The following is an 18464-nucleotide window of genomic DNA, read 5'->3' as shown; positions in this document are numbered from 1 at the left end:
CGGTAACACTTAAAAGCAAAGCTGACAAAAGTTCTCTTGTTTGACTCTAATTATTCGAAAATGGGGGAAATACTCTTTATTGGAATACCATCCACATCTCCAACACGTTACTCCATCCATTTCACGTGTATAGATACAATTTATCTCTTTTTAAACATTTATTTGTCCGTTATCGTCATCAAATCAAAACTCTCTCGGGGGAAAAACTGGATAAACCTAATGCAAGCTCCACAGACCAGAGGCCACAACTCACAATCCACATCAACACTTGAATCTCAATTCCAATTCTGTATTCAGTTCAAGTTTTGTCTCTAAAACACTGAGGTTTGGTTTTGATAAATGGGCACGGACTGCGGACGCCCTCTTCCATAACTGATTTCGATCTTTGATTTGTTTTGTTTTCTTCTAACCATCTCCAATTTTAATGGAAACAGTGTCAACAAAAATTATAATTAAAAAGTTTTAAAAAGTTAACAAACAATTACCTAACAAAATGCCAAACGTCACCTACATAAAATTCATACGGAACTTCTTTAACGCCACCAATGGCCAATTGCCCTTCGCCGCAATTCATCGAAATGTCAGCAACGCATATCCGGATAATGTGATCTTGCTGATTGAGGAGCACAATTCCGAGACCGATGACGACGACGTCGATGATGGATTCCATATGAGGAGCACGACATCTGTGACTTTAATGATCATGGCTTGGGTGCTCTTGATTATCGGCTTCACATTGTGTTGGTGCTTCCAGCTGTTCGAGAAGCAGAAAACGCAAATGCAAATACGACAACAACAACGGCGGAGTGGCAGCGGGGCAGATGATTATGGGGAGACGGAGAACGGCGGTGGAGGTGTTAGCTTCGTTAATGTAAATCAAACAAGAAATGGAACGCAAGCTTTGGAGTCTTTCGAGGGGAATGAACGACGCCGAGGTTGTTTTGGTTCAGATCAAGATGGAGAGCAGCTCAATGACGAAATCGAGAGTGGAAATAGAGGTGAGTGTTAATAAAAGATAAGATACTCTTGTTTATTTTAAGAGACGTATTTTTAAAAAGCTTTTTGAAATTATATACTCTTCATGATCTTAAGCAAAATGAGAAGCATACTCTTAGGCGAATTGGGAGATTTTAAAGTTTGCTGCTTTATTCTTTTGTTTGAGGTTTTTTATGGATCGTTTTTAGTTCATATTTACAAAATTAATCTTATTGTTAGTTAAAAGTAGATAAAATATGACTGAAAGCTCCAAATAATAATTGTATGTCCAAAGTCCCCTAAGCTCCCCAAAATTTCAGCATTAACTTATTATTTACAGGCAAGAGGAAGTGCAAGTATGATCATACTGAAATACAATATAAAAATGTGAATCATTGTTTTAGAAGTGGGATTTAGCGTTTTCGCTGTTCTGGGATTCTAGATTCAGCATCAATATCAGTTTTCGGGATGTTGACCCTGAGCTTTTTTAAGGATGCGTTTATGGTCTTAATTTTGATTCTATTGGATCAAGTTACAAATACCATGCATAGACCTGCGATTTTAGAAAGCCCCGAAAAAGTCTAAAGAAGTCGGATCACATGATCCTGGTGGCCATTTAACGTTACCTCGAAGCGAAATAAACATGCCGTTAAAACGCTCACGCAGAATATCGATTGTGTCTTAATCTGTGTGGTACGTAACGACATTCTCTTGAAACCACAGAGACTTTAGTCAAATAATTTACTCAAAATCAAAAACATAGTGTTTCTTTTAAGACCCAGTCAAAAAACTTAACACGTTCCTCTTCTACAAAAACGTAAGGGGACTTTGTTGTAAAGCTGCTGATATCTTTCAACTCTCAACCCTTTCCACACGACGTATTCGTTTTGACAGAAAAGTGGCTAAATTCAAGTTTTCCGACACATAACTTTTTGGTCAAGATTTAGAAGCTTACAGATTTGTGTGGAGATGTTCTCATAGCGGTATGCTTAAAGCTAATGGTACAGACTAATGCTATTTTCATTCTAAACGTTTGAAATACCCCAAAAAGTTTAGATTCTGTTTATAGCAAACTCCCCTTAGCATTAGACTTTGTTTTCAATTCATCCGGCTCTGACAAAAGTATTTTCTTTTAGGTGATTTCAATTTACGACACATTGACTGTATTTCATCTGAAGACTATTCCTGCCTTAAAGCCTCTATCTATCTATCAAACTCAAAAATCGAATTCAAAACTTTATCTGCAATCAACTTCTCATTTTTTTAAACTTTTTAATTAATTGAAGTAGCTTTCTTATTTGTTATACGCTAGTTATTTGACTGATATGGGCACCTTTGAAATAGAGTCCCAAAGATTTTTGGAAACTTATCAACTTAAAGAATAAAATCAGATACCTTTCTAATTAACTTCAATTTGAATAACCATTAATTAGATAAAACTGTTGTTAGCCGTAACGGTCTCGCAGCCAATTTTTGTAATTCATAATAGCCCTAAATTAGTTGATGAAGTAGATTTTCATAATCTTCCTGTGTACGGTCCTTGATCTTTTATCCATGTTCAATGGTATTCCCGCGACAGCATTAAAAAAAAGTGTACTTATGCTTTAGTTGCACCGCTTACGTTCATATTCAAACTTTCCCTTAAAAAAAGTCACATTCTCAAACATATGCTTACAAACGCTTTAGAACAAGGTTATAAAGTTTACTGTGTATACATTGATTTATCTAAAGCTTTTGGTAGGTAGGTAGGTAGAAATGGCGATCTCAAGGCAACCTAGCCTGAGATCCAATTGGCGCTGTAGTGCGCCGTTTTGATACTAAAAACTCGTTTGACCTTTGATTGAAAGGGATAGATTGATAAAGAAGCTTCATAGCGATTATGTTAGAGCCATTTTGTCGCATTGAGAAAAAAGATTAGGTCTCTAACCTTTGTCTCAGATAGCTCATCGAGTTTTTGAAAGAATGCTTTTCCAAAGCATTTCATTCTGGTGTTTGCCAAAGCAGGACATTTGCAGAGGAAATGGATTATGGTTTCAATTTCTCTTTGGTCACTACAGCTACGGCAAAAGGTGTTGTAAGAGATACCCAACTTCTCTGCATGAACTTCTATAGGCCAATGTCCGGTACAAACCGCAACAATCCTGGCTATGTCTTGCCTTGGCCTGCATAGAAGATCGTTTGTACGGGTTTTATTATAGGTGGGTCATATCTTTCTAGATATAATGCAGTTGGGTAAATTGCTCGACCTTCGGTTTGATTCAGTTTGGTAGATAGAAAAGATTTTACCCTTCATAGCACCAAGAAAAATGTTAACCATTTCCGCAAGTGAGCTATGAATGGCCGATCCTTGCCCTCATCAGCCCGTTCATTTCCCACGATACCACTATGGCCCGGAACCCAGATCAGGGTGACACCGAGGTTAATATTCAGGTTCGCAAGCTCATCGCGACATTGCTGAACCAATTTAGATGAGGATATGTCCGAGTTAATGGCTTTGACAGCTGCCTGACTGTCTGTAAAGATAGCCGCATTTCGGTTTTGATTTAGGTTTTGTTTAAGTATCTTACATGCCTCCCTTATTCCCAGCAGTTCAGCCTGAAAAACGCTAGCAAAGTCAGGAAGCCTAAAGGATCTAGCTACATTTAGGGACTCAGAAAAGATCCCGAGATCTACCGAGATAATATCTGAGGGAATCAATTTCGTAGGGTTGTTGTGACCATAAGGTTTTGACAACCAGCTATTTGATTCCTTCAGACTAATAGTGGAAACTATGTATTTAATAAAGAGGTCGATTGGTAGAAAATCCAAAATAACGTTTAAGGCGTCCGTTGGGAAAGTACGCATGGCCCCTGTGGTGCCCACGCAAGCTGTTCTCTGAACCTTCTTTAGCTTATTAATGTTATAGGCTTTGCTAAGAGCAAGCCACGACAAAATCGAACCATATGTAAAGATAGGGTGTACTACGGCTGTGTACGTCCATAAAATCATCTTCTACTGAAGTCTCCACTTTTTGCCGAAAGTTTTGCTGCAGGCGTAGAAGGCAACACAGGCCTTCTTAACCCCTGCTTCAATATTTAGTTTCCAGTTTAGTTTAGGGTCGAGTATAACTCCCAAATATTTTGCACTGGAAGACAATGATAGGATTTGACCGTTGAGTCGAGGTAGCGTGAGGGGCGGTACTTTAGTTTTGGTGGTAAAGCGAAAGCCTAGTACATACTTGTGAACCATCTCGTGAACCCATACAAATTTCAGTTTTTGGTTCACCCGTGAACTTGCTCGTGAAGCTGAGTGGAGAACAAAGTGGAGAGTTTTCGTTCACGGGCAATTCACGTGCAAAATGTACGGGAACTGTTGGTGAAGCTTTGACATTTGGTTTGTTCATGTTCACAACGTGTACTCACAAGTGTGTACCAGTGAGCAATGTCAAAAGTTCACTTTCTCCACTGGCGAACGTTCACTTCACGAGGAAGTATGTACTAGGCTTAAAGAGCAACAGTTCAGTTTTACTTTGGTTAACTCCTAGTCAACAACTCGTGGCCCAGTTGCTAACTTTCTTCAAAGCTGACTCCGTAATTTCACTAATCACAGCGGTGTACTTTCCTGACCAGAAGCCATAGAAGAGGCGAAAGAACACCACCCTGGGCTGTTCCCCTACTCACGTGTTTTGTTGCGATTGTATTGCCTAGAGTGGCTCGAATCTTCCTACCACTGAGCATGGAAATAATCCGTTCTAGAATGAAGTCTTCTACACCGAACTTAACGAGCGATTCTTCTATGGATTCTGTAAGGACGTTGTTAAAAGCACCTTCTATGTCTAGGAAGAGTAAATTCTTTATAATGGATTGTTTGTTCTACAGTACGCACTACCTCATGGAGGGCAGTCTCCGTAGATTTGCCCTTAAGGTAAGCATGCTGAGAGCTTTCGAGAGGTCGTCCAACTAGGATTTCTCTAATATGGTAATCAAGAATGCGCTCCAAGGTTTTAAGCGCAAGAGATGTTAAGCTTATTGGTCTGAAATCCTTCGCGGATTCGTGACCTCGCCTACCCACTTTCGGGATAAAAACTACCTTGAAATGTCTCCACGACATGGGCACATGTTTGAGAAGGAGACATCCTTTGGAAATTTGTTCCAGCCATAGAGCTGCCACATCATGCAACTTTTGAAGCATAACTGGCAGTATGCCATCCATGTCTGGATATTTATATGGAGAAAAAGTATTGATGGCCCACAAAATATTTTCTCTGGTTATAACGGAATTGACTTGCTTCACATGAGCTACGTTTAACTCTGTTGTTTCAAGCGATTCGGGGTTATCACTTTTGCAACCCGGAAAGTGCGTCTTCATCAGTAGCTGGAGAGGCTGTCCAGGTTCCATCAGGCTTTTTTAGAAATGAAGGATTACAATGTTCCTTCGATAAAACTTTGCTGAATCTTGCGGAGTCCTTTATGTCTTCGATTAATTGACAGTATTTTCTCCAGCCTTGTCTTTTGGCTGATGACAGGGCTTGCTTGTAAATTTTAAGAGAGTCTTTATACGGTTGGTAAAACTTATGTTTGTGGCAGATATTGAAAATTCTCCTCGTCATTTTCCTAAGACTCGACAGTTCTTCATTCCACCACGAAGGAAGGGTTTTACGGCTATATTTAACTGGGCAAGAGACTTTAAAAGCTTTACTTATAGAAGTTCCAAAGGTTTTCACCTTTGATTCAAGGTCTCCTATCGATTCAGTGAGATTCGGTAAGTTGCTTATTTTGGAATTCGCAATTTGACTGAATTTCGTCCAGTCAGTTCTTTTGGGATTGCTGTAAGGCGGAGGGTTTTTCGACTTGAAATTTATTTGACAAAGAATCCACTTGTGATCCGAAAACGAATTCAAAGGGGAAACTCTCCAATTCTCCACTAATAAATTACGGTTGTTTACTAAAGTAACATCAAGCACATCCTCCCATCCATCATAATTTTCCGAGCTCTGAAAGACGAAAGTGGGAGTATTGCCTCTGTTACAATTGGTCATATTATTTTCAATAATAAAATCAAAAAGTGACTCACCTCGTTCATTGATCACAAAACTTCCCCCGATCAGAAGGTTTGCCTTTTTGATGTTAGCTTCGGTTATGATTTTGCACACCTCCTCCGGAGGTGATGGTGCATTATGGGCAGAGTTAAAAGAGGCCATCAGCAAACCCTGTGTATTCTTGTCTTCAAATCTGACAACTGTCAGATCGGGAGTGCTAAAATTTGGACATAAAAACCTTTTAAATGTTTCTTAGCTAAATTACAAGTTCTGGAATTACCTTGGTCTTGATCTGCGGTTTTATAAAAGAGGTCGTATTGGTTGTTTTGGAGGCCTCGCACCTTGAGGCCGTTTATCCACGGGTCTTGGATAACGCCAATGTTGAAGTTTCCCTTCCTAAGGAAAACTCTCAGATTATCTGAAGCGCACTTAGAGTGCTTCAGATTAATCTGGATGACCTTCAGCGCGTTTTTTAACTTTTTAACGGCAACTCGCTGGGAATCTCGACTCCGCTTGTAACATCGTCATCCTCGACGTTGTCATCAGTTTTGTCGGTGTCTGTTCGCTGACTCTGCAGAATTTTAATTTTCGCATTCCTTATGCCAAAACTGAGTTTGTATTCGGCCTTTTTGAGAGCCCCTAGACTCTCCTCGCTAATCCTCAGAAGGTAAGAGGCGCTGGTCTTCTGCAGTTCTTCTGCTTTAACTACATCAGAGTCGAGTCAAAATTTGTCCAGAAAAACCTGTGTGGAGGAGTTGGTTTTAAGGGCCTTAATGTACATGAGAGCGAACAACGAATGAACGAATGGACGAACAAACGTGAATTTACACATTTCAAAAAGTCAATTTCAAACTAAAACACATTTAAATTATAAGAAACCAATTGACACTTATGTTAATATAATAAAATTTGCATTTTGTTCTCTAAAACAAGACAATTTTGTAAAAACAATTTGGTAGTAACGAATTGCAGTGTAGTTGCTACGAACTGTCAAACTCTATTCGCGTTCCACATACCATCCACACTGCAACGAATACATTTTTCGCGCTCAACTTAACCTCGAAATAATACCACTCTTGTTTTGTTTGGTAAAACGGGTAGTTATATATTGACAGTTTGTCGCTGTCTGCGAATAGAAATAATGTCTGAATCACAAACACGCTTCAGCTTCGACTTCACCTGACGTTTACGACTTCAGCCATAGGAATTTAACGCATGCTATCACAATCGAGCTTCGACCTCACCTTTCGTTTGACAATCGTAAGAAAAAGAACGTAATGTGACTCCAAACGGAAGCTATAGTTCAATTATCTGAATATTTGCTTTGTCTGACAGCTCAACAGCTATAAAAAAATGTCAACAAGCAAAATATTTGCTCTTTGGAGGGATGAAATAATATAAATGTCGAAGCGTGTTTGTGATTCGACCATAAAGGTCATGTGAAAGAAGTGTCAAAACATGCGAACATCCACAGTTCGCAGTTTGCTGTTCGTAGCTCATGTGCAAGACTCTTTACAGATAATGCATTATGGTCGGTTTACTTGCATGTTTGTGTACAAAAAATATAGTTTTGTTTTAATCAAATAAAAAAATGCATATTCTTGTATGGTGCTGAACTATTTAGTTCTTCTTTGTTTAACACGAATCAAACTATCTCACTTGCACTCCATAAGAAACATCGAAACATCATTTCCATTTAAGAAAGTGCTCTAAAACTTAATCATTTTTAAATCTTTTTGTGCGGTGGAAACACCAAAAAGATTTATTTAATCTAAACTGATAGCATTTTTCACACCAAACCGAAAACCGGGTTTTCGGCATAATGTTTTCGAAAACCCAAAAATCGTTCACACCGAACATTTACACGTTTTCATTTGACATTTAAATTTGTTTAAAACGGCTGTCAAATTTTGTATTGATGAAAAAATGTGTCAGTAAAAAGTTTTGTTCTTCTGAAATTATTTGTGAAAATAAAATGAATTCTAACCAATTCAAATTGATTTTAACGTAACACTAGCTCGTCTCGAAGAAGAATGTCAACTGAAGTTCTGGGGACGAGTGGAATGGGTCCGACATGAACAAACAAAAACTACAAGCTCGTTTGGCTGCGGCTATCCTCTTTGTTCAACCGGTCCGAACAATTCACTAAGGAGAAGCTAATTGTCTAGAAAACATATCATAGAACCAACAACAAACAAAACTGTTACAATAAAAATTAATTTTATTTAAAACATTTTCTTTTTCTTTCACAACAAATTCAATCCATAATACTGAGCTTATGACTATTGCTTCTGTTGGCCAAATGTGCCTTCAGAATCTCCATATATTGTGGCCGTCCGAGCAACTTATAGGCGGAGCTGAGAATATTCTGAACGATTTCGTGTAGGTCCTTATGGCCAGAGCAGAAAAGGTCAATTCCTAGTTCCAGATTCGTACCAAAATCACACTCAAGACTGAGGATCTTCTTGATGTTGGCATCGCTTCCCATCAAGGGGCGATAGCCTACTGTGTTGGTTTTATTCACTGGAACAACGATTCCCACATTGTGCAATGTTTTGGCGCAAATTTTCCTAGCGACTTAGCCTCCACCAGAGATTTTATTTCATACTTATTCTCCTCCACAAATGAACTTATCGCCTTTCTCATATCTTACAAAGTGGAGGATTTCGGCCAACACCCCCCCTTTTATAAATTTGCGGAAAGCATCTCACTAAACAAAAAACATACAAACAAAAACTACTATACTAATAAAAGCAATACAGATACGAAAACCTTATACGTAGCAACTCTAAACACACTAACTCTCCAATCAAAAGAAAAATTTGTTGAACTAGAAAACGCGCTTAATAAGATACACTGGGATATAATCGGTTTAGCAGAAGTAAGACGACAAGGCGAAAGCATACAAGAACTCAACAACGGAAATATATTTGCATACTTCGGAACTAAACAAGGTCTTTATGGCGTCGGTTTCCTTATAAACAAAAAGTTAAAAAAGAATATTCAAGAAATAAAAGGATTTAACGATAGGATAATAGGAATGAAAGTCAAAGTAGAGAATTGTAACATATCCATCATTCAAGTCTATGCACCAACTGAGAAAGCAACTGATCACGAGATGAATCGCTTTTACAAGACACTGGAAATAGCGACAGCACACTTTAAAACAGAGATTTTACTGATAATCGGTGATTTCAATGCTAAATCAGGTTTCAGGAAAAATGGCGAAGAAATCATTATGGGAGAATATGGCTACGGTAATCGAAATGAAAGAGGTAGTCGTCTTATCCAATATATTTGGCAACAAAAACTTATAGTTGGAAACTCGTTATTTAAAAAGAAACCGCAAAATCAAAGGACCTGGATTTCACCAGGCCAAAAGTACAAAAACCAAATAGATTTTATTCTTTGCAATAAAATATCAATCCTTAAAGATGTGTCCGTACTTAATAACTTTCAATTCGAATCTGATCATCGTATAGTACGCGCGGAGTTGTTAATCAACCATAAAACCAGGCAACTTCATAAAACTACAAGAAAAGTATTAACAAAATCGATAAGTACAGATATAATCAAAAGTTATGATGCTGATCGTCAACAACGATATAACATTATATCAAGGTTAAATGAACCTACTCAAATATAACAAAATGGAAAAAACTATAAAAGAAACTGCAGGAAGGTATATTCTCACTGCTGTATCTCAAAAACAGCAAAAACTATATAGTGAAACTATGAATATGATAGCACTTCGTGATGGTATTCGAAAAAAGACCAATCTAAATGCCCAAGAAAAACAAGATATGAAAAATATACGGAAGAACATCAAAAAACGTTGTCAAGAAGACATCCAAAAATTCAATGACAACCTCTTAAAGACAGTAATCGAAGAAACGAGATAGATCAATAAAAAAGGCAAAGAATGCAATCCAAGATTAAAAAAGAGTGGATAACAGCAATGTGCGGATAATGGTAAAAGAATTCACGAAAGGAAGAGTATTAAACAAATAGCTACAAACTTCTACATTGATCTATACAAAACACGCATAGTAGACACTGATGATATATTTCTAGAGCGACAAAACCAGGAAGAAGATTTTCCACCATTTCTTAAAAGTGAAATAGAGCGAGCAATAAATAGTTTAAAGAATGAAAAAAGCAAAGGAAACAATGAGATATTAGATGAATACCTAAAGTTCGGCAACTTTTCACTGGCCAACTGGTTGACTACTATTTTCAATCAGGTTTTGGTCACCGAGGAAGTCCCAGACCAATGGACGAAATCGGAAATAATTCTCATACATAAAAAAGGGAACAGGGACGATATCAACAATTATCGCCCGATAAGCATAATATCATCGATATACAATTTTTTTGCGAAGTGTTTATTTGACTCTTAATTTAAATCAACCTTTTGAACAAGCCGGTTTTAGATCAGGTTTTTCAACAATAGATCATCTACAAACCGTTAATCAATCCAATTTCACCAGCACTCTTTTCCGCAGCCTTAGAAGGAGTATTAAGAAAGCTAGACTGGGAAGACAAAGGATTGAAGATAAATGGCAAATTATATCTCAAACCTCCGATTTGCCGATGACATTATAATTATCGCAAACAGCAGTGAAGAACTTCAAACGATGCTAAGCGAACTGTGCTCGGAATGCGGAAATATTGGGTTGTCAACAAATCAACAGAAAACTAAAATTATGACAAATGGTGCTCATGATCCAGTTAGTGTTAATAACAATATATTAGAATACGTTGAAGACTACAAATACCTTGGTCAGATTATCTCATTCAAAGACAAAGAAAAAAAGGATATAGAGCAGCGAATGACAAACTCTTGGAGGCAGTTCTGGAACGTTAAGCATCTTCTTACATTGAATATTTCGAATAAAACAAGGAAATATGTGTTTGACTCAACAGTTCTTCCAGTCCTCACCTATGGGTGCCAAACTTGGCAAGTTACGAAAAACACTGAAATGAAACTCCAATCATATCAGAGAGCAATGGAGAGAGCTATTTTGAACGTTCATATTGCCCAGAAAATTAACCATCAGAATATAAGAAGTCAAACTAATTTTGCAGACGTTAGACACAGGCTTAAGAAACTCAAACGGGAATGGGCAGGACATGTAATACGTACACCTGATAATCGATGGACAAAATTAGTAACCGTATGGATACCCTTAGAAAGCAAAAGAAGCGTAGGTGGACAACATAAACGCTGGAAGGATGACATCCGAAAAATATGCCCACTTTATTGGAGAGAAGCACTAGATAGAAGAAGATGGAGAAGTCTGGGGGAGGCTTATGCTCAGATAACCTATAATTATACCTCTTTTTTCAAATAATGTATATATATATTTAAATTAGTTTTAAACCTTCATTAAATTATTTGTTTCTTGTAATTTAATTAATTTTACGTACACATACTTGTTTAAATGCGTTTGAAAACATAAAAGAACCGCTAGTGCCGCAAATAGTCACCGGGGCTTTTATTCTCGACGTTGGCAAATTTTCCCGCAATTTTTTCTGTTGCCACGCAGCGCAGCTCCCCCAAAATTTACTTTTTATTGTTTTTTTTTTCTCTTCCATATTCTGTAAATAAAACACTAAAAGAAATAATTCTTATTTTGTAGGGAAATACCACGACCAAATTTATATAAAAATGAAATATTTGTTTTGACAGCAGCCATCATCTGTTTTGTTTGCATTAATTTGAGCGCTGAATGTTTCGTAAAGTTTGTTTTTTTAGTTCAACTTTGAATTGCTACAAGTTTTCGAGAGGTTTTATTTAAAACTTATGGTTTGCAAAAACTTGTGGTTTACCAAAAATGTATGGAAAAACTAGAGTCTTCGATGTAGGTTTTCGGCGAAAACCGATAATTTCGCAAAAACCGGGTTTTGGACTTGGTGTGAAAAGCCTGTGAGATAAAACTTAACTATCTTATCTATTGTTATGTCAGTTATTTCATTTTTATTAACGAAACTAAATAATATCAACAGTAAGAGATTGATTTTTTTCCCTAATGGAACCACATGATTCCAAATGCACAACTACTCACCGAACACAGCCATCGAGATACAAACGCAATTTCAATCGTACCAACATTTGAGAACGAAATCACATAAGATCCATTCGAGACTCGTATAAATGTCAAAAACCCATCCGTAGTAAGATTCTACTTTAACTTTTATCGGTAGTATTCATATTACGAATATTAGGCGTTTTTTATTGCTAAATCTATACGCAGCGCAGCAAAATCTTACACACTAAACAACAACAAGGAAATAGTGTGGATAAATAAGGCAGTAAAAATAGTGCATATAAATAGTTCAGATAAAGTTCTGGAATGCTTGGAATAGAATGACATTTCATCCAGTTATAAATATTTTGTACTTAAAGGTTGGCAGGATTTTTTCTTGTGCTCTGTTTTCACTAGAATAAAAATAAATTGGTTTAAAATATTAATCTACGGTTATACTGTCAACGTAAATATTTAATGCGTTGACTACTTGACATCACCCAAAAATCATCAATAATCACAGTGCTATCTCTAAATTTATTGATGTGTGTTAGGGATCGCCCAAATCAAAGCGAAAACAAATTTTCGTCATTGGTCGAGTTTGAAGGCTCTCCCAAACCAACGCGAAAGTGGCATATTCGCTGACGCGGCATTGTTTATTTGTCATTTTTGTTATCATTGTGAATGATTCGCCCTGATTCGCTTCGCGTCAGTTATGGCAGTGTAAGTTTATTTTGAGAAGAGAAAGTTTAATTGTGGCGCTGAAAGTTTCACGTTGATTTGTTTCCTTTCACACAGGAAAACTTAGTTGTCAGCAACTGGGAGCTTGTAGGCAAGGCGGGCTTATGTTCGTTGTGTCCATACGATGAAGGGAAAATCAATCTGCACATCCCTATCTCACACCCTTGAAATCTATCTATCTTTCACACATACAATACAAAATCTTTCAAGTTGAATCCAAGAATATTGTTTGCATTTGGGCTGTAATCTAACCATCTCTCTCTTTTTCACTCACATATAATCTACGTGTCTCACTGCTTGCACCTAACATTAAATTTAATGTGGACAGGCACTCTTATGTCATTTCAATCTTTCAATTCATACTCAACTCTATTCTGACTGGACCTGCATGTACACATTTACTTGAATTCTTATTCAACTTTACACAAAAACAACGCAGATACCAACTTGGAGATTTAAAATAAGAGTGCATATAATAGTGAACACATGTTTTATTCACACTTTGCATTACTGCACTTATTTTCCATTACTGCGCTAGCTATAATTTACCAATAAAATACGCCTATTGTTTTTGTTATTCGTGTAAAATCCTACTTTGATAGATTGATAGATTTTCCAACAAAACACAGGTATTGACTTCCATAGAACTTACTATGGGGATATTGAAGCCTTAAGTCCAATTCTATAGAACTTAAACTGTTCATCAATCGATTTATATGTAAATAAGGTGGGATTTAAATCCTTGTTTAGATGCACTGACTACTCGTGAACATCGAATGGATTGTTGTTGTCCGAAATCCGGAAATTTTGATTTTTCACTTTCCGATTCCTCTAAAAATTGGCATTATCATCGCTTAATACTGCTCCAAAATTAAATCATCGAACATATTTGTGGTCTGCGACAGGCCAAGTTCTTGTGAACCAAGCGGAATTAACTGAATTCTGCTGCTCACTTTCACGAACAGCTTTGATGTTTTCGGCAGGTCCTGCATTTTGTTAACGTACGGGTCTTCGTTGATTTTAAATGAGCTGAAAGACCGACCATGTACCTTATAAAAAAGGGTACCCGCTACGTTGCTAGTAGAGGCCATTTATTTTGATAGTAACGTTCTATCTGTTGCACGTGTTGCTCGACACTGTAACTTGGCATGATGATTAAGCCTTCAGTGACTGATTAAAAGAAGATATTTTGACAGAAAGTCAAAGAAACAATATGGCTACCACGAGGTATCAAAATCAAACCGTCTCTATTGGAAAAAAACTGTTTAACTATAGAGTAATGCGTCTGTAATCTCGATTCATTTTGTAGTATTTGTGAATAAAACCCTCCGTCTAGGAGGTGATGATTTAAAATAGCTTGCAGCAAAAAACGCAGGAATTCAGTACAATTTGTTTCTTTTTTTATCACAGCTCCAGTTTAATTTTCAACTTGTAATATTTTTAAAATAGTTGGTCTCTACTGCCTTATTAAGGATTTGGGCTAAGTAAATTCCATTCTGTTAAAAGCTTTACTTCGGGTTAAGTTTCAGTATAGCCAAACTTCGGAGATGAGAGCCTCTTAAAAATTCATTGCACTCCGTCAAACATCCATCCACCTTTGTGCTATAAATTCATACCCCACAATACCCTATACAACAGTATGCCTATACCTTTATCATTCCAGGATAAACAACAACAAAAAAGTCCAAGGAAAAAATTCCAACCGAGGACAATAATTGAAAAATCCGAATCATCTCAGTAAAATATCCTCGCTCTTCCATCCATCCTATTCACTTTGTTTTTTTTTTATTCAGGTATTCCATATCTCAAGCCCTCTCCCCCTTTTAACTCTTAAAAAATATAAAAATAAAAGAACGAAAGAACAATTAAACCGCCCAATTGTAATTAAAAAGGAAATTCAAACTCAATATCAATAAAAGCGAAGCAAAAATTCACCCGAGCACGCACCAATGCACGGATGCATCGGAATCCGTTTTCCGCCATCGGAATGTCATTATAAAAATTGTTCAATGAGCAACGAGATAGAAAAAGAAGAAAGACACAGAACGAAACGGGAGGAGATGTGATAAAGGCAAAAGTAAAGTAGGAAACAAAAAAAAAGGATTCCAGTTCGAGAAGGATTGATGTATACCATCTCGTTCTCCAGACTCAGACTCCTGGATCCGGGATTTCTTTCACATCCGTATATCAGGTCCGTGTCCGTCGCGTCGTTTGCGGTAGCGGTTTATACGCGCGTTTTCTTCGAACAAAATTTCAATTATTCCATCCTTCCCTGCGATATGGTGATGGTGTCCTGTCTCCTGTTTGTGTTCCTGTCCTATCCAACCACGCGATGAGTAGTTTTTCCTGTGCAAATCGATAAACTGCTATTTGGAGTGGAGATAGTTGTCTTTTTTTGCTTTTATTTCATTTATCTGCTCATCCCAAGTTGGTCCTTAATTTCAACAACCATTCTTTTGTTTACTCTTCGATGCTCCTCTATGTAGTTAGGTATAACCTGATAGCCATTGGAATCCTTTTTAGTTGGTGGTGCTGTTGTTATCCTTGGAAGTTTCGTAATTTGTTGTCATCGTCGTCGCCGCAACTCACAAACAGGATCGCATAGCATTCTCGTCCTCCATCCACCATCATCGCAATATCCCCATTTCTGACTTCCTCTCTTTTCTGTTTGTTGCATTTTTGTATAGTTTGAGTCAAGGAATGTGCAAAAGCAATAAATATTCGACTTATTTATTCAGGACTTTTTTTGCGTTTGTTGTCGTTGTTGTTGGTGGTTTTCTTCATTCCTTGGCTACTGATAAAATTCCGTATCGTAGGACAAGGTAAACAATCGAACGACTGGAGAACCAACTCTAAGGACCTATCTATAAGTCTAAACAACTGTATTTGGTTTTTGTGGTATAAAAGGATATAGAGTCGATGTGGAATGGATATACGTAGATATATATTTGTTTTTATTTGTGTTATCTTGTGGTGTGGATCACATCCTAATGAGATATCCTTTGGTATATTGTTTACGGAAGAAGAAAAAAATGTTTATTTTAACAAGAGATAAAGGATAAGAAACAGAGCGAACCATATTCTAGGTCAGTGAAAATATTTTTCTTCATTTTCCTTTTTTTCTGATTTGAAATGTGATGCCAAAAAGTTCATATTTTGGTACGTTATACATATCTGCTAGGATGTTCGCATTCAACACACACATCAGCGAGATATGTGAGAAGATATATATTGGGATATTTGCCAGGATTTCTGGAATGTTTTTGTTTGGCACGGGCAGAGGATCTCTTTCGTAATTCACACTTAGCTGAGAAAATGTAACCTCAAATGATTAAATGGATTGAATGACAAATTATGGGCATTAAGTTGGTGTGCGGATTTTATCCGTGTTCTTAATACTAACAGACATTAACTGAATCTAGGAAATCACACTAAACTTTATTTGTGAGGACATTTGCGACGAGAAAATTCATAAGTAGACTTTTAAATTGATGATTTATTTGAAAACTAGGGGCTCGATCCGGATTTGCCGACTAACAGCATATTAACAGTAGTTTTTTAGTTTATACGTTTAATGATTTGCAAAGCTTTATAAACTGAGACAATTTACAGAAGTTTTGAGATACATGAAAGACCACCACGTTTGGTACAATTTTCTATAACTTTTTCCAGCATTTGTCGTACCAATGGATTCAGAGTTATTGGGGACGGAGTGGACTAATTGGAGGCCAATTCAAGGGTTGGTATTCCGTAACGTGAAACTATGCGGTTACCGAACATTTTTTCATTTTTTGTATAGCGCACGCCAAAAGCATTTTAAATACCTTTTATATACCAGAGAAACGTTGTTAGCATTAGAAAAAGAGGGAAGGTTTAGATATGATATGTTGGTGTACATTAGTTTTGAGTTCTTGATCATTGCACTGATAGGGAAAGACGGAGTGTAGTGACACGTTTCATATTGGTGTAGTAGAGCTAAAGAACTAAATGTTAAACTGATGAGCATTGCTATAAGCGAGAGTATTACGCTTGAACCGTTGTTTAAGGTAAGGAATGCAACTGGCGACTTTACTAAAGCGTATGCTGTTAAAATACCTTTTCATTAACTACTGCCCAAAAGGCTTAAGTCAGTTAAGTTAAGCAAAGATCCGAAGGAGACACAAATTTCTTGCATCATCTCAGAAGATAACATTGATACATTGAGTATGTGAGCGTTCGAGATCTTCTGTTTTATTAATTTAAGTGCTATATGGATAATGGCAAGTGGGGTGTATTTTAACAATGCAAGATAAGATTGGGTTTTCGAAGCATTTAATTCCATTCGGTTTCTTATTTTACATTGTTCAATGCTATGTAGGTCGAAATTTAATGAGGTTAATATCGTGAGCGAAACAACTATTTGGATTAAAATTTGCAGTCAGTAGATCACTAATAAAATACAAAAGAGTGTGGGAGAGAAAACAGAGCCCTGGGGCACACCAGTTTTTATTTTTAAGACTAAGATACATCCAATATACTCCCCGTATTGAACGATCCCAAAGGTATTTGTATTTGTATTTGTATTTTATTTGGTTCAAAAATTGCTTACAAGATATAAAAGCAAAGGACCTTGTTGAATGAAAGTCAGCTTATCGTATAGATAATCAGGTTGTTGTGTTTGGATCATTTCATGCAGGTAACTCAGAGAGCGAAAGTTTATTAAACTGCCTAGGCTACAACCAGAAATCCGTACCGCAAAAATGGATATGTGATCATAACGACGTAGACTATAAATATAGCGGGCAATATTCTTGTAAGCAACATTCAATTTGTGGCTAGTCACACAGTCTAGTTTACAAAAGATTTCACACCCATACAGCAGTTTTGATCGGGATGAAATTTCCAGTGACTTGAAGAAGGCGGAGACTCCCATAGACTTTACCAATGGCACTATTAAGTAGGTCATCCCAAATAAGAGTGCGATTGAATAATACTCCTAGGTTTTTAGCACTGCTAACATATTCAATGGTTTTGTCGTCAAGTTTCAACTGGTTTAAACTCGATAAATCAAAGTTTTTGCGATAGATGGGATGGGATATTGATTTGACGGGGTTAAGGCGAGGATCGTTCTTTTTTGACCAAATGCGGAGCAGATTCTCGTTCATTAAAGCTACGGCATCATTTTTAGCCCCAAATGGTCGACTTATCAGGAGCTGCACATCATCAGCATAAAGATGAATTTAAAAATGTTTAGCAACTTGTGGTTACTCATTTATGTAAAGTGAAAAGAGGATTGGTCCAATTATTATAGATCCCTTTGGCACTCCACTCAAAACATTGAGAAATGTAACGTGTATCTATTGGCCATCACGCATTGTTGCCTTCCACTGAGATACGAAAGAACAAGTTTACAGGACACTAAAGAAAACCCAAAGTTAACTCCCAGCTTTCTACAAAGAATTGAGTGGTTAACAGTATCAAAAGCCTTTGAATAATCAAACAGTGTAAGCAATGTAACATGATCACTGTCCATAGCCATTCTTATATTAGTCACAAAAAGTAAGGCGGATTTGCAGCTGCGCTTAGGTCGAAAACTAGACTGACAGATATTTAACAGGTTGTTGATTGTAAGCTATTTTCCGATCTGCCCCAGAATAGTTTTTTCAAACACCTTCGAAAGAAACCGAAGAATGGCAATCGGCCGAAATTCTGTAGAAGTAACT

The 18464-nt window shown here is 37.0% G+C and overlaps 1 protein-coding gene across 1 annotated transcript in view; it reads left to right on the top strand.

The window, feature by feature from the left end:
• The first annotated feature begins 255 nt into the window (after window positions 1–255).
• Window positions 256–18464, top strand: part of LOC129941363 (protein commissureless 2 homolog) — a 123224-nt gene continuing 105015 nt past the window's right edge. Inside the window, exon 1 of the mRNA XM_056049974.1 lies at window positions 256–998. Coding sequence (XP_055905949.1) covers window positions 494–998 — 505 coding nt within the window. The 5' untranslated portion in view covers window positions 256–493. The remainder of the gene's footprint in view (window positions 999–18464) is intronic.

The sequence above is a fragment of the Eupeodes corollae genome, chromosome 1, assembly GCF_945859685.1.
Source record: "Eupeodes corollae chromosome 1, idEupCoro1.1, whole genome shotgun sequence".
Classification (NCBI taxonomy): domain Eukaryota; kingdom Metazoa; phylum Arthropoda; class Insecta; order Diptera; family Syrphidae; genus Eupeodes; species Eupeodes corollae.
This window is presented reverse-complemented; position numbering and strand designations above follow the sequence as displayed.